The sequence below is a fragment of the Sorex fumeus genome, unplaced genomic scaffold, assembly GCF_029834395.1.
Source record: "Sorex fumeus unplaced genomic scaffold, SorFum_2.1 ptg000025l, whole genome shotgun sequence".
Taxonomy (NCBI): Eukaryota; Metazoa; Chordata; class Mammalia; order Eulipotyphla; family Soricidae; genus Sorex; species Sorex fumeus.
Genome location: NW_026606082.1, coordinates 1,088,041 through 1,101,837, shown reverse-complemented (window position 1 = coordinate 1,101,837; position 13,797 = coordinate 1,088,041). Strand labels below are relative to the sequence as shown.

General features: G+C 55.1%; 1 protein-coding gene across 1 annotated transcript in view; it reads left to right on the top strand.

Moving 5' to 3' along the window:
* The first annotated feature begins 51 nt into the window (after nt 1-51).
* The window catches only part of SSH1 (slingshot protein phosphatase 1), a 56,896-nt gene continuing 43,150 nt past the window's right edge, over nt 52-13,797 (top strand). Inside the window, exons 1-2 of the mRNA XM_056114466.1 lie at nt 52-143; nt 7,234-7,274. Of these exons, the coding sequence (XP_055970441.1) occupies nt 75-143; nt 7,234-7,274 (110 nt within the window). The 5' untranslated portion in view covers nt 52-74. The remainder of the gene's footprint in view (nt 144-7,233; nt 7,275-13,797) is intronic.

The following is a 13,797-nucleotide window of genomic DNA, read 5'->3' as shown; positions in this document are numbered from 1 at the left end:
GCCCGGGCCCGGCCGGGCGGCGGCGGCGGGAGTGGAGGCTCGAGGTCGGCGGCGCCCGCGCCCGCGCCGTCGCCATGGCCCTGGTGACCCTGCAGCGCTCGCCCACGCCCAGCGCCGCCTCCTCCTCGGCCAGCAACAGCGAGGTGAGCCGGGGCGCCGCCCGCAGGCCCGAGCGCGCGGGCCTGGGCGCCGCGGGGACCCCCGACCGGGGCGGGGCGGGGCGGGGCGGGTGTGTGTGCGTGTGAGTGTGTGTGTGTGTGTGTGTGTGAGAGAGAGAGAGAGCGAGAGAGAGAGGCTGAGAGACTCCCGCCGGGGTGATGCGGTGAGGGCGTGAGAGGGACAGAGAGAGAGAGACGGGGAGAGACTGAGACTCCCTGAGAGGAAGACAGGCTGAGAGAGACTCCCGGGGGGTGATGGGGTGAGGGCGAGACAGAGACACAGAGGCAGAGACACAGGCTGAGAGAGACTCCCGGGGGGTGTTGGGGTGAGGGCGAGACACAGACACAGAGGCAGAGACACAGGCTGAGAGAGACTCCCCGGGGGTGATGGGGTGAGGGCGAGACACAGACACAGAGGCAGAGACACAGGCTGAGAGAGACTCCCGGGGGGTGATGGGGTGAGGGCGAGACACAGACACAGAGGCAGAGACACAGGCTGAGAGAGACTCCCGCCGGGGTGATGGGGTGAGGGCGTGAGGGAGAGAGAGAGACAGAGAGAGACTGAGACTCTGTGAGAGAGGGAGAGAAAGGCTGACAGAGACTCCCGCTGGGGTGATGGGGCGAGGGTGTGTGAGAGACAGAGAGAGACACCCCCACTTCCCGCTGTCACCCGCACTGGGGTGACCCTCATGGGGGGGGTGTGGAAGAGAGAGAAAGCCAGGGAGACAGACCTGCCTCGGGGTGACCGAGGGCCAGTATGACCCGTGCCTGCTGGTGTGACTGTTCAGGTGTGATTCTGTGCACAGGTGACTGGGTGTGATCCTGTGTGGAGGTGACTGACGGTGTGACCCTGTGTGGTATTGACTATGTCACCCTGTCTGGAGGTGACTGTGAGTGAGTGTGATTCTGTGGGGGGATGACTGGGTGTGACCCTGTGTGGTGGTGACTGAGAGTGTGACACTGTGGAGATGACTGCAGGTGTGATCCTGTGTTCGGGTGATTGGGTGCGACTCTATGCAAGTGTGATTGTGTGTGTGGGTGACTGGGTGTGTCCCTGTGTGGTGGTGACTGAGTGTGACACTGTGTGGAGGTGACTGCAGGTGTGATCCTGTGTTCGGGTGATTGGGTGCGACTCTGTGCAAGTGTGATTGTGTGTGTAGGTGACTGGGTGTGTCCCTGTGTGGTGGTGACTGAGTGTGACACTGTGTGGAGGTGACTGCAGGTGTGATCCTGTGTTCGGGTGATTGGGTCTTACTGTGCAAGTGTAACTGTGTGTGTGTGGGTGACTGGGGGTGACCCTGTGTGGGGGTGACTGAGAGTGTGACCCTGTGGGAGAGGAGATGGTCCTGTGTATAGGTGTGATCCTGTGTACAAAGTGATTGTGGGTGGGACCCTGTGTGCAGGTGGTTGTGTAGGTGTCACACCTGAGGGTGACACTAGGATCCTTCCTGGGTGATGGTGTTGCCTTCTCTGGGGTTTGTGACAGTGACTTTCTCTGGTGTGACAGGCACCTGGGCGGGAACTGTCCCTCTGAGATGGGTGCATGGGAACCTCAGGAGGGCCCCGGGGTGCCCGTGTCAGCGTGTGGTGGCAATGAATGAGGGAGCCAGTCCAGCATCTGTGGGCGGCAGCATCTGTCCGGGCCTTTCCTTTTTCTGTCACCTTTTCAGGGCTGTGGGTTTCTGGGCGTTTGGCTGCGTGGCCAAGGCGGTCTGGAGTTCTGGGGGCTGGGTGGGCCTTACTGTACCCTGTGGGTTTGTGCTGAGCTGGCTCCTGACTTCAGGGACGTAGGAGGCGCTGGCCTGTGCTCTGAGCAGTGCAGACCCCCACCACCCCCCATTCTAGCCCCCTTCCCTTGCCCAGTGGTGAAAGCCCCCAGTCCACTGGCATTTGTGCATCTGTGGTCACCAGGTGTTGGCTGAAGACGGTCTGCAGCTGAGCGGAAGTGAGAACCGATCAGAGAAGGCAGGGGAGCCCTGTGCCCTGGGAAGGGCCCAGCAGGCCCCATGGTGGTGTTGATAGGAGTGGGGGGAGTTGGCCCACGGCACAGGAAAGGTCTGCGTGTGTGTGAGGACAGCAAGGGACTGCGTCTGCCCTGTGGTCTCCTGCTGGAGACATGGACCCGTTTTACTGGGCCCTCTGCAGGGTGGCTGCAGGGCCACCCTCCCCACCTGATTGGGGAGAGACCACCCGCAAGTCCCTGGGATAGAGATGCTGGGGTTAGAGAGAGAGGACAGCAGAGGGCACTGGCCTTGCATGCAGCCTACCTGGTTTCCATTCCTGGCACCGCATACGGTCCCCTGAGCCCTGCCCAGCGTGATCCTGGGTCACAGAACTGGAGTCAGCCCTGAGCACAGCTGGGTGTGGCCGGAACAGCTCCCTCCCCTAAAGTCTCTGACAGTTCTCAGCACACTGAGGCAGCACGGGGAGGCCTGCGTGGGGGAATGGAGTCTGCGGGCTGCTCTCTGAGCCTGTTGCAGTCTGCAGTGCTGCATATGTGGAGCACAACCCTGTGTGCGGGCCACGGCCCCTCCCCAGAACTCTGACCCGGAAAGAGCTTCCACTTTAGGAGGGGTTGTTGATCTGTAGGTCTCCCCTCGATCCTGCACCCCAAGTGCCTATACTCCTTTTCTTTGCTCTGTTCCTGTCTTACACACATTTTTGAATGTTCATTTTATTGTTTTTCACCAAAGATTCAAATCCCAGGCCATCAGTTCACTGCTTTGAAGTTCACACTTCAGGGCTGCTTTGGTGTATTCACAAAGGCTGTATAAGCATCACCACTGACTGAATACCAAGGCATTTTCATCACCCCTAAAGCCATCGCCCGCAGCTGGTCTTTCCCTCCCTGACCCACTTGCACCCCTGCCAGTCTGCCCCTCCTGCGCTTCCCAGCTCCATCACTTGCCCCTCACAGACATTTATTTTTATTTTTGTTCTGCCATAGCCAGGGATGCTTGGGGGCTATTCCTGGCTCTGTGCTCAGGAGTGAGCCCTGGTGGTGCTCGGGCCGCCGTATGTGATGCCAGGGATTTTTACCTGGATTACCTTAACCCATGTACTGTCCCTACAGATCCCCTCCAGCCTCCCCACCTCCCATGTCCTATAGGAGGCTGTGCGGGGGGGCTCTTGCTCCTTTGCCCTTTCCTGAAGGGTAAAATCTTTAAAGTCTAGCCCTAGCACTTCCCTTTTCCTAGGCCAATAACTAGCCACTGTGGGACTGTGCTGTGTAAGAGTCCAGCATTTGCCTTGTTTTCACTGGATACAAATGACTACATTGAGGCAACTGTTTCTACAAAGTCCTGAGGAGGACTTGCTACACTATAAAAGGCACCTGACTTTTGTGTGACTGTAGTTAGCCCCCTCCATTGCCTGAGGCTGGGGTGTCCCCAGCCTGAGTTAGCTAGTTTCCAGCTGGGGTAAGACCTACAGTGCGGGAGGGCTTCCCCTCTGCACAGACTGCCCTCCCTCAGCTGGGCCCCTCTCCCCTCCTTCTGCCCTCGGCCTGTGTTCTTTGGCAGGGTGTCCTGTGTCTCTGGAACAATCCACCTCGCATGCTTTTCGTGCCGAGGAGCTCAGGAAGCTGATGCAAATGAAATAGCGCTGTCTTTGGTCCCACCCTTACCTTCCTTTACCTTCTTCCTCTTCAGAACTTGACTCCTTGACAGGGAGCCTGAGCTTCTGAGGCAAATGTCCCCCCATCACCACCTGCCCCCCAGCAGTGCCCCTCTTCTCCCCCTGCTTCTTAGAGCCCCCCCCTTCTGTTCATCTCTGTCATTTTACCCTGAACCTTATCTCATCCTTTGCGAGAACAGGCAGAAAGCACAGGAATAGAGAAATCGATCTTTTCCAGGAATGGATCCTAATGTCATTATTTTTGGACGTGCACTCAAGGCGGCCAGTTTCCATGAGCCTGTCTCCAGTCACTATGGGGGCACTGAATCTGGCTTTCTCAACCTCAGCTCTGCTGCCTGCTAGGGGCCAGACATTCTCTGGTGCTGGGAGGGTGGGGAGCGGTGTCTTGTGTCTAGGAGGAACTTGTCTGGCCCTCTGGGTGACAGCTGTACCCTCCGAACACCATTGCAGACATTGCTCAGTTTCCCCTTGGGAGAGAAACTGCCCTGGCTGAACCTTGGCCTTGATCTGCCTTCTTCGTTCTGTGCTGGCGGGAACTCCCTGGTGGCACCTCAGCACAAGCTCCTGGCCCTGTGGGGCACAGGCCTGCAGCTTTATGTGGCTCTGTGCTGGTGTATGTGTATGTCTGTGCTGTCCTCTGTGTGTGTGTGTGTATGTGCATGTGTGTGTGTTTGTATTTTCCCACCTCTTCATCAGTATGCGTCCCTGTGTGCTTTCCTGCATCTCTGTCAGTATGTGTGTAGCAAGGGGCAGGGGGCTTGTTGAGAATGAGCTTGTTGGCTTCCATTGGCTGCATAGACGGTAAGGCTGGCTGGTGGTGGCACCCTGGCCCCAGAAGCTTCTAAGAAGTAGCTCCCTATCAGAGCTCCCCTGGGCCAGGGCTACTTAAACTTCTTCCGAGGAATGCATGATGGGAGAGTGCTGCCAGAAACACCTCAGATTCTTACATGGTTGATTTTAAAAGAAGGGCTTTTTGTTTGGGGGCCACACCCAGCTCTTCTGGGGACTGCTTCCAGTGGCATTCAGGGACCCTTGAACCAAAGATCAAACCGAGTCTCACATACTCAAGGCAAGTGCCCTACCACTGAGCCACATCCCCAGCCCTTGAAAAATGATTGGTCATTGCACATTCAGAAACCTTTTATTGCTGCCAAGTTTGTCATTCCTGTCCCCCATAATGATGCAAACATAACCTCTAATGGGGCCATTACCGACGGTTGAAGAGGCTAAACCTAGCCAGAGGTTCCCAGACTTACTTGCATACCACTCCTTTCAAGAAACAAACCAAAAACAACGACTCAATACCTTTGGCTTCAGGCAAATAAACAGGTGTCTGGAGAGATAGTTCAGTGGGCAAAGCACTTGTGTTGCATGCAGCTGACCCAGACTTGATCTCCAGTAACCCATGTCCCATCAGGAATGATCCCTGAGCGCAGAGCCAAAAGTAAGCCCTGAGCACCCAGGGTGTGTCCCCAAACCAAAACTAAAAAGTGAACAAATAGAAAGCACCCCTCAGTTGCATCTGAGGTTGCTACCACTACTCAGATCATTCCTGAATGCACTCCACATGCGGGCATGGACTGTCACTCATTTTGGAAAATGCTGCTCCAGGTTCACTGGTGGAAGCAAGCATTTAAGTTCCTAGAGCCCTTTTCTGGTCCTGAACACATCACTAGACTCCTAGATAAAGGCCCCAGACACTTTTAATGTAAAGTGATCATTTGTCTCCCCTTGCCGGGGCTAAGAGATAGTATAGAGGTCAGGACCTTGCCTTGCATATAGCTGACCCCGATATGATCCCTGGCATTGTATATGGTCCCCACCATACACAGGTACCACCACAAGTGAGCCCTGAGTATAGAACTAGGCATCAGACCCTGAGCACCACCCGATGTCAACCCAGCTTCCTCTCAACGCCTCCCCACCCCCAAGATTCTGTATCCACTCATTCATTCATTCATTCTTTTTTCAACTACTCATGCCAGTTCAGGGGTGTAGTGGCCGGAGCCCGTCCTGGCCACCGAGGGTGTCCTTCCATCCCTGCTACTGCAACGCCACCATGCTACCTCCTCCTCAGACAGTTGAGATAGGTCAGTGGGCCCATGGCCCCAGTGCTGTGGCTTGGGAGGAAGCCGGAGTTCCCAGAGAAAACCAATCTGACCGGGTGAGGGCGTGCAAGTCCGCACACAGTGACCCGGACTGGGAGTCAGGCTTCCTCCCTCACCCCCTTATCAACGTCATGGTGAAACATTGAACAAAACAACATTTATTTGTGGCCCTGTGGTATTGGGTGAACTTTGTCTGACCCTCTGAAGTCGGGGCACAGACTACCCTCCCTCCTGTAGCCTCCTTCCTTGCTGAGGGTGTCTCCTCCTGCTGAGGGTGCCCTGCCACCCGGGTGTCCCTGATTTCCGCACTTTTTTCTGCAGCAGGCGGTAGTACGCATGGCTCCCTCTGCTCTGGCCTCTGTCTGCCCTGCCTCTTTGGCAACCATCCCTGCTTTCCAGGATTCCCTATTCCCACTCAGTGGGCCCCCCCATCACCCATGTGTGATGCTGGAGCATGGTAGGGGGTGGTGCTGGTTTCAGTCTTCTCTGGGAGAAAGAGAGAGAGAAATGAGGATCGTAGTGACTTGTAGACCTTGGAACCTTTGGGAACTTTCACGTATGTAAATCAGTAGCCTTGGAAGCTTAATAGTAGATGTTGAAGCCCTTTGTTGTTTGGTTTTCGTTTTGGGGTCACACCCGGGGTGTTGATCCGATACTTCTGGATCTGCATTCTGGAGTCACTAGTGGCGGGCTCAGGAGACCTTTGGGATGCCAGGGATCGACCCCAGGTGGACCATGTACAAGGTGAATGCCTTCCCCACTGTACGTAGGAGCTCCAGCTCCTAAGTCCTTTTTTGTTTTTGAGGAGCACCAAAAGCTTTTGAGACTCAGATGCAGGACAGCCTAATCCTCGTTGCCTTCCGGTGCAGGAAGACTAACTAACCGGAAAAGTGTTTTCAGGCTCAGTCATCGGGACTTCAAACCTGTGTCGGGCACTCAGCTGCTGCCCAGCTCACAGGAGGAAATGATTGTCTTTGAACACACTTCCTGCCCCTTAAAAAAAGAAAAGCAGGGAAAAATCCACCACCTCCCAGGGAAGTGGAAAATGGGGCCTGTGAGTGTGGAGTGAGGGTGTCCTGAGTTCTCAGCAGAACCGGCCTCCCCCCTCCCTAAAACACCTCCCCGCAGGCTCTTCTGGGCAAGGGGTGTGGGGGGAGTTAGTGAGGCACAGCTGAGCAGGAAAGGGTGCGTCTGCTCAGAAATAGCGGGACTTCCTGGCCATCTGCATCTGCCCCCATAGCCAGTGACGGGGGTGCAGAGAATGTGTGACTCGTGCTTGGGGCGTGTCCCGGGTGGTGGCACCCACCGTGTGACTCTTTCTCTCTCTGCAGTTGGAGGCTGGCAGTGATGAAGACCGCAGGCTCAACCTCAGGTAAGCCAACTGTTCGTCTCCGTTTTGATGTCTGTCTTCCAGGTCAGGGGAGGTGGCCATGTTGTGATGGCAGGAAAGTGAATATGCCCCAGCAGGCACTGGGTTTGATCCTCAGCATTGCAAGGGGGAAAAAAAAATCAAACTGGCTTAGAAATAGTCCCATTCTTTTCTCAAAGGGAGAGAAAAAATACACCCATTTTTGGTGTATTTTTGTAGTGCGTTTAAAAACTGTCCAGAGTGTACAGAAGGGGTGCTTTGAAAAGTATAGCTAGGGTTTGGGCAGATGGCTCAAGTGGTAGGCCATGTGCCTGGAGCATGCAGGACAGGGTTCAGTCCCAGGTATGGCATGTTCAAGCCCTCCCAAGCTCGGCAAGACGCAGCCTTGCTGGTCCCCCGGCTTGACCAGCCTGACTTTGGAGGGGGACGTAAGTGCTGCCAGGAGGGGCCCTTTTAAAACAAATAGATAAGTGTATTGAGCGCTTACCTGTTTGTATTAGTGTATTAGCGCTGAGTGATAGATAGTTCAGTGGGGTTGGACACTTGACTTGTGTGTGTCCTACCCAGGTTGTATCCCTGGCATCCCATATGGTTCCCCAAGTACCACGAGGAGTGATTTCTGAGCACAGAGCTAGGAGTGACCTCTGAGCATTGCTGGGTGTGACCCGCCCTCCCAAACACACACACACACACACACACACACACACACACACACACAAAATAGATAAGTATAAATGACCATCTCTATTAGCACTGTCTAACATTTACTAAAGAAGTGAAATGATTGTCATTATCCTGCCATCTTCCGTTTACCAGAATGAGCATCTCAGTGCTTCCAGATTTTATGGTTCAATACACGGGCCTGGAGATGATGGTGCTGCTCAAGCCCAGCCATGTTGGGGGCTGCAAGGTCATACCCAGCAGTGCTTGGGAGGAGGGGTGGTGGTGGAGGGGGTGTCATATGATGCATAGGATCAAATCTGTGATCCATGCATGCCAAGTATGTACCCTGCCCTGGCCCTTCTGCAACACCCCCCTTCTTTTGTTTCTTTTTTCTTTTTGGGTCACACCCAGAGGTGGTGCACAGAGGTTACTCCTAGCTCTGCACTCAGAAATCACCCCTGGCAGTGCTCAGGGGACCATATGGGATGCTAGGAATTGAACCCGGGTTGGCCGCGTGCAAGGCAAACACCCTATCCGCTGTGCTATTGCTCCAGCCCCAACCCCCCCCTTCTTTTAAATTTTATTTTGTTCTTTTAAGAAAAAAGATCCGTGTAGTAGACTCTCACCGATCCTGTTTTCAGAAAGAGATTCCTTTTGCGGTAAACACGTTGCTGATGTGAAACATTCGTGATGTGTGGGTTTATTAATTCAAGGTGGTTTTTTTTTTGTTTTGGTTTGGTTTGGTATGTGATTGTGAGAATTCTTCAGCCATGTGCATTGAAAAAATTCCCTAAGCTGTAATCCTCAGTTGCTATCTTCATTAATAGATGCAAAAAAGCATTTTTTCTTTGCCAAAAAATATGAAGGTCTTCCCTCTGGGTATTTTGTTGGTTCGCTTAGCACTTTATTATATAATGTAATCCTTAGCATCAGGAAACCAGTCTGACCCCCTGACTCTCAGTGTTCAGAAAAGTAAACGGTTTCAAGGATGAAGCTGTTTTATCTTGTGAGGAGGAAGGGAATTAATTGGAAAAGAACATTTGTGACCAGAGACGGGTCAGCTCTTCCCCACTGAGATGCAGGCCATGGTGGAAATATGCTGAGCTCATCTTTGAAGCCTCTGGAGCCAAGGATGGGAAACGTTCACGGTGACACATTGCTTCTAAAGATGGTGTGTGCGCTCCCGGTGGGGAATAGCCTGCAAGAAATCAAAGACTCGCGCTTCCCGGCGGCACGACCCTGGTAGTTCTGGGAAGGACCGCGGGCACGTGGCGTTGCTCTGTGACTGGGTGTTTGTGCCCAGGGTCAGGACTCAGGAGAGGAACCGGCGGCACTCCCTGCTGGGGGCAGTAAGAGGCCCCGCTGCTGATCCAACTGGAGTGGCCTGGCTCTGCTCTGCAGGGGGCCAGGAAGCAGGGGCAGGGCTGGAAGTGGCTGTTGGGGGAGGAGATGAGGGAGCTGCCCCTGTGGAGTGCCACTGTCTGGAGACTCTATCCTGAGTTCTCCCCACCCTTCCCCTACTCCTGAACCCTGCCACCACCCCCTTTATTTCAGGCCTCTTGACTGTGAGCTCGCCTGCTTCACTGGACTTTGGGGCCAGGGTGTATTGTTGTTAATTGCCCATAATTAGCTGACTGCACCGTCTTTCAGAGTGGTTCAAGGCTTGGAAATAGCTGTGATAGGAAAGTGCGCTTGTGCCCCAGTGGCCAGAATCAGACCCCTTCCCTGCAGTTCAGTGCTCCCTCTTGCTGTGTTTCACCCTCACCCCAGCCCAGAGAGGTGGGGGTCTCCCCAGGTGGCACCTCGTTGTCCCTTCTTCCTCTGGAGGTCCTGGGAACTCCCTTGCCTGAGTTGGTCATACAATTATGTGTCTGGAAAGGAGTACGGGTGAGAGGGTGTATATGCTTGCCCGGGGCCAGAACCCAAGGACCCCCATCCTGGTGCTATTGTCTCCCTGGTCATCAGACTCCCTATGGCACAGAGCTCCCTCAAAGCCCATGGGGGACCAGTGATGACTGGGAGGCCTCTGGGTCTGCCCTGTCAGATGTGCTACCAAACGCCTCATTCCTCACCCTTGGGTAGAGCACCCCCCGAGTGCCCTGTGGGCCAAATTAGCGTAGCTTCATGTCCTGCCTGGGCTCGGGTATGAAAGCTGTTCACATCCTTGCGTACACAGCATCTCCAGGCCAGGTCTGTGCTCTTGAAGTCTCTCATCAGGAGAAACTGGAGCTGGGGCTGGAGTGACAGCACAGCGAGTAGGGTGTTTGCCTTGTACACAGCCAACCCGGGTTCGATTCTCAGCATCCCATATGGTCCCCCGACCACCGCCAGGAGTTAATTTCTGGGTGCATGAGTCAGGAGTGACTCCTGTGACCCAAAAAGCAAAAAATAAATAAATAAATAAATAAATAAAACTCCCCACCAAATTAGGCTAAGCTGTGGCTCCCATGGTCCACGCACCAGGTGATACACAGAGATAACAAAAGGTCCCGTCAGCCAAAAAGATAAAATAAAGTGTAAAAAAAAAAAACCAACTGGAACAACCTGGCATTTCCTCTCATCTCAGGAGGATGGTCGGAGAGAGATTTCTCCTGGCTTCACACCCATCCTGGTGGCAAACACACTTGGTATCTGAGGGTTGATGGTCGGCAGTCAGTGTTCCCCTTGCCTCCCTCTGTCTGCCCTTGGTCCATAATCTCATCTTTCAGCTCATCCAGGATGTGTTGGGGCCCAGGGACAGCCTGGTCTGTGTCCCCCCTGCTCAATTTCTTCCCGGCCAGGTGCTCGTCCACCCCTGCTCCAGCTGGGGCCTGCCCACCCCTCCCATCCGTCCTCCTCCTCCCCCACTCCCCCGCCTCTCAATAATGCCACCTCTTCCACCCTCCTCAGCCACCTGTTGGTTCCCCATCAGTGTGATTCCCTGCTCCCTGCTCAGCCCCTTCTCTGAGCTTCTTTCCTCAGTGGGCCTGGGGCTTCCGGCCCATCAGTGACATGCCTCCTTGACATGCCTCCTTTCAAACAATGCCAGCCTGCTTGCTGTGCTGACTGCACTTGTCTCACCTGCACCTGCCTTACGTAGCCGCCCCTGCCTTACGTGGCAGCCCTTGCTTCGTGTGGCAGCCCCTGCACATCTGCCTCTTCCATCCATCCCCTGCCCCCCGACCACTGGCCCAACCCTCAGCCTTTGGCCTGCCCTGGCATTTCACCCATGTGAATCACATTAACGTTGAAGCTTGCAGTGAGCTTCATCTGTGGGGAAGCATGAGGTCAAGGAGTTTGGAATTCCTGAGTCTCACTTCCAGACTCGCATAAGCCCATGGATTTTCAGGCTTGCAGAGAAACCAGGTTCACTTGGGCTTAGAGGCCGGCCCTGATGATGAGTAGATGTGTTGCTAGTAGTGCTGGTTCCCAGCCGAGAGTTGGAGACTCTGGCCTGCAGCTGGCAGGTCCAGCTACGCTAGGCGCCTTGGTGGTTACTCTTCGAAGCCTCCCCAGCCACACCCTAGGGAGATGCATCTGGGAAGGTGCACTGGGGAGATTCTGGCTTGTAAGTCAGTTTCCCTGGCGACCTTCTGGGACAAGTCTCAGGCACGGATCCTCTCACACCCTGAAGGAAGCTGCCATGGGGTGTGTGTGTGTGTGTGTGTAGCCTTCCAGATCCCTGTGTACTCTCCTCTCCGTGTGCTATGTTCTGCCTGGTGTGTGTGTGTGTGTGTGTGTGTGTGTGTGTGTGTGTGTGTGTGTGTGTAGCCTTCCAGACCCCTGTGTACTCTCCTCTCCGTGTGCTGTGTTCTGTGCTGCCTGCCTGCAGCGCACTTATCTGAGTATGGGAATCAGTGAGCAGATGGCCCTGCTGGCAGCAGCCCCGGGCTACTTTGCCATCCTGGAGTGGCCTCAGCCTGGCATGAGAGTAGGTGGTAGTGTGCCAGCCGGCCCCGGAGAGAGAGAACACGGCTGTGTTGTCTCCAGAGGGTGGATCTGCACTGGATGCTTTTTTTCTTTTCCAAATCTGGCATTTAATTTCTAAGTCAAGGGCACAAGAATGTTCTCTAGGCCTTTCAATAATTTTGGAGCGGCAGGGTTTTGTCTGTTACGCTCTGAACCCCCTCCCACCCCAACCCTTCCTTCTGTGTTCCCTTCCCCTTGTGGTCTCCACCTGGAATTCCCCTGAGGCCCCCTTTTCTTGGGAACCCTCCATTTTTGTGCCTTCTGTTCCTCCCTCATAGACCTGGGCCGCGGCCATGCTCCGCAGAGCCCTCTGCCTGCACTCTCGTTCCCCTCACCTCCCTGACACTTCGTACCCTGCTCGAGAGTGTGTCTGCCCAGGTCCCTCCTGGAGGGGTCTGCCCGCTCTCCTGTCCCCTCCAGGATCTCTGAGGCACAGCACCGTTAGCTCTTGCTGCAGAATGAGTTCTCACAAACGCAGGGTTGCCTGACAGTGCTCCAATGCAAAAGGCAACTCCGGTGGCACTGCTGCTTGTGGCCCCTGAGGCTCTGCCCTGCATGTGTGTGAGAGCACCACACTCGAGAGTTTGAGCACCGTCACAGCCGAATGTGTGAGCACTGTCACAGCCGAGATGTGTGAGCACCATCACAGCTGAGAGTGTGAGCCCCGTCACAGCTGAGAGTGTGAGCACAGTCACAGTTGAATGTGTGAGCACTGTCACAGCCGAGTGTGAGCACAGTCACAGTTGAGTGTGAGCATAGTCACAGTTGAGTGTGTAAACACCATCACAGCCGAGTGCGAGCACCATCACAGCCGAATGTGTGAGCACCGTCACAGCTGAGAGTGTGAGCACTGTACAACTGAGTGTGAGCATAGTCATAGCCGAGTGTGTGAGCACTGTTACAGCTGAGCACTGTGAACACCATCATAGTTAGGTGTGAGCACCGTCACAGCCAAGTGTGTGAATACCGTTAAAGCCTACCTCAAAGCCAAGGTAGTTGAGTGTGAGCACTGTCACAGCTCAGAGTCTGAGCACCGTCACAGCCAAGAGTGTGAGCAAAGGGGGCTGGAGCGATAGCACCCCGGGGAGGGCATTTGCCTTGCACGTGGCCAACCCGGGTTTGACTCCCAGAATCCCATATGATCCCCAGGACCACCAGGGGTGATTCCTGAGTGCATGAGCCCGGAGTAACCCCTGTGCCTCTCCGGGTGTGATCTAAAAAAGCGAAAAAAAGGTTTGAGCGAAGTTATAGCCAAGCAGTGTGAGCCCTCTGCTGAACGTGATTCCCCGCTGCAGCACCAGTGAGTGGGGTCTGGTGGATACACTTTTCGTCTCACCTTTCCCCAGCTCAGGTGCCCTGGCACAGTTGCTGTGTCTCGGGCCGCATAGCCAGTCAAGGCCGACCCTGATTATGCTTCCTGGCCTCGTGGCCGGACCTCTGTGCAGCTATAGAAGTCATCCCCATTTGCTTCTCAGGGGACTCTCCTGCCAGAGTCTTGGCCCAGAACCCCAGGAGTGGCCATCTCCGCCCCTCTTCCTGGCCTGTGGCCAGAGTGGTGCGCACATTCTATTGGTCCTTGTCCCCCGTAGAGAGAACATTGTGGCAAACAGGTTTCTGGTTGGGTTTGCAGGGCAGCAGTCTCTGGTGCTGTCCATAAAGGGAATGTCCACATGGTGGCTCAATTCTGCCAGGAGAAGCACTGACCCCCAGCTGTGGATTCTGTCCTCACTCCTGTCCTCAGCAGCCCCCCCCCGCACCAGTCTGTCATCTGACCATGGATAGAACCCTCCTGGTTTGCAGGGGTGTTGTCCGAGGCAGACAGGCTCGTCTGGGGAGGCGCTGTCCCTGCAGCATGCACACTGCTCACACGCCTGCTGGGCTCTCCTTCCGGGCCACGCTCTGCAGGAAGCCTTTC